Source organism: Mandrillus leucophaeus, unplaced genomic scaffold (assembly GCF_000951045.1).
Source record: "Mandrillus leucophaeus isolate KB7577 unplaced genomic scaffold, Mleu.le_1.0 Scaffold74, whole genome shotgun sequence".
Classification (NCBI taxonomy): Eukaryota; Metazoa; Chordata; class Mammalia; order Primates; family Cercopithecidae; genus Mandrillus; species Mandrillus leucophaeus.
This window is the reverse complement of record NW_012108030.1, coordinates 3,152,786-3,155,479: the sequence shown is the minus strand read 5'-3', so window position 1 is coordinate 3,155,479 and position 2,694 is coordinate 3,152,786. Positions and strand designations below refer to the sequence as shown.

The 2,694-nt window shown below is 53.6% G+C and overlaps 1 protein-coding gene across 1 annotated transcript in view; it reads left to right on the top strand.

Annotated features, from left to right (window-relative positions):
* Positions 1-2,694, top strand: part of SCAF1 (SR-related CTD-associated factor 1) — a 13,963-nt gene that overhangs the window by 3,661 nt on the left and 7,608 nt on the right. The window contains 2 exon segments of the mRNA XM_011966073.1: positions 2,544-2,606; positions 2,609-2,691. Of these exon segments, the coding sequence (XP_011821463.1) occupies positions 2,544-2,606; positions 2,609-2,691 (146 nt within the window).

Here is a 2,694-nt window from a genome sequence, read left to right as displayed (position 1 = left end):
GCTCTGTCACCTAGGCTGGAGTGCAGTAGCGCGATCTAGTCTCACTGCAACCTCTGCCTCCCGGGTTCAAGTGATTCTCCTGCCTCAGCCTCCTGAGTAACTTGGGATTATAGGCACGCACCACCACGTTCAGCTAATTTTTCTATTTTTAGTAGAGATGGGGTTTCACTGTGTTGGCCAGGGTGGTCTTAAACTCTTGACCTGAAGTGATCCTCCTGCCTCAACCTCCAAAGTGCTGGGATTACGGGCATGAGCCACCATGCCTGCCACCTCCCCTCCTTTTTTTTTTTTTTTAATAGCTGGAAACGATTTATGCATTAAGTACAGAGACATGGTACCTAGGACTCACGACATTCTTAGGGGCCCACAATTTCTTTAAAATCAGAAGCTGTAGATCTGGGCGCGGTGGCTCACGCCTGTAATCCCAGCACTTTGGGAGGCCAACGCGGGCGGATCATGAGGTCAAGAGATTGAGACCATCCTGGCCAACATGGTGAAACCCCGTCTCCTCTAAAAATACAAAAATTAGCTGGGCGTAGTGTCTCAGCTACTCGGGAGGCTGAGGCAGGAGAATCGCTTGAACTCAGGAGATGGAGGTTGCAGTGAGCCAAGATTGTGCCACTGCACTCCAGCCTGGGTGACAGAGCAAGACTCCGTCTCAGAACAAAATCAGAAGCTGTAGGGGATAAGTAAACAAATGGGCAGGGCAGCGTTCCCCTAAAACTTGATTTAGGAAAACAGGTGGTATGCTGGATTTGGCCCCTGGGCCTTAAGAGTGATAAAGGTGTATCCGGAAGCTAATAGTAGTTGTTTTCAGGGGGACTCTGAGGTTATGTTTTATTTGTTTATTCCAGGTAGTTTTAAAAAGAAAAGAAAGTTCACCCATAATCGTATCCCATACAGAAATGTACATAAAGCTGTGGATCTCGTGTGTTTGCAGAGCGCTCTGGTCTGTGGAGTCTGTTATGCTTAAGGTGCTGGGAATAGCGATGAGGCTCGGAAAAGCTGAGGCTCAGACTGTCCTCACCCGGCAGCAGGTGCAGCCTGGCTCTTTCTGCGCGCTCATCTGTTCCTCCGCTCATCCTGGGAAGTACATGCTGTCATCATCACCTCTGCTTCATCTTCCCCGAAGCCCTTGGCAGCTGAGGGACTGTACACTCCACTCATTGATCGTCTTTTTTTGTTTGTTTGTGAGATGGAGTTTTGCTCTTGTTGCCCGGGCTGGAGTGCAGTGGTGTGATCTCGGCTCACTGCAACCTGCCTCCCAGGTTCAATTCTCCTGCCTCAGCCTCCCGAGTAGTTGGGATTACAGGCATGTGCCACCACACCTGGCTAATTTGGTATTTTTTGTAGAGACAGGGTTTCATGTTTGTCAGGCTGGTCTCAAACTCCCAACCTCAGGTGATCTGTCTGCCTCGCCTCCCAAAGTGCTAGGATTACAGGCATGAGCCACTCCACCTGGCCATGAAGGGTGTTGGATGAATGAACAAATCCCCATTTTATAGATGAGGAAACTGAGGTAGACATCCATCCACTTGCCTGTGGTCATGTAGCTGGTGGGGGCCAGCCTGTGGATCAAGGGGTGGCTCTGGTGCTGCCCTCTTGACCCCTTTCCTTCCCTGGCGCTGTCCTCACACCGCTCTGCTGGCATCCTTGCTGTGGTGTGGCCTCTGTCAGTCATCTCCATCGTGTGACTGTGGCATTGCGACTGTAGTACTTAGCACAGTGCAGCGGGCTCTTTGGGGGCGAACGAGGTGACATATGAAGTACTATGCCTGGTTTGGAGGAAGAGGCAAACCTTTGTCATTGCCACCGACACTGGTCAGTGGTGTCACTGAGTCCTGAGCAGATGTAATTCCTTGGGTGGGGACTCAGCACAGAGTGAAGAGCTTGGGGTGAAGACCAGGCTTGCTGTGCTCCCCAGCTCTGCCATTTCCTGGCTCTGCACTGGAATCTCACCCTGTCAGCCTCCCATTCTTCCCTCTACCAAACAGGAGAAACTCCCACGAGAGGCAGCTGGCGCAGCAGGCCGGAGCTTGTTTTTGTCTTGGAGGGGGACTTAGGTTGGAATCCCAGCTCTCCCCCTGCAGCCTGTTTTCCTGTTTCGTCTTTGCCAGGCTGGACTGCGGTGGTTGTGGTCAGAGTTCACTGCAGCCTCCACCTGGGATCGGTCACCAGCACTGGTCAAGGTAGTTCCTAGTTTCAGGGCCAGGGTACATTGTCCAGGGTCAGGCCAGTGCTGTCACAGGATATGGGAGTGTTCAGGGCCACATTGACTGAATTTACACCCTGACTGCTGCCTCCTCTCTGTGTGCCCTTGGGGAGGATACTGCAGCTCTCTGCCTCAGTTTCCTCCAGTGACCTTTGGGTTAAGAACTGTGGTGTGCAGTTGTCAGAGCATCCTATGGCTGGCTCCTGTGAAGCAGTTGGGGCTTCCTGGGCAGGACCTGGTGGCCCAGCAAGTGTCCACAGCTGAGCCAGCAAGCAGGCACCAGGAGGGAGGTGAAGGCCCTGACCACTTCTCTCTCCCTGTTCCTTTGCAGTTTCTCCACAGTCGGACTCCTCTCGGCCCGCCTGTGCCCGTCACCTCACCTTGGGCACGGGAGACGGGGGCCCTGCCCCACCCCCTGCCCCCTCCTCTGCGTCCTCCTCCCCTTCCCCTTCTCCCTCATCTTCCTCCCCTTCCCCTCCCCC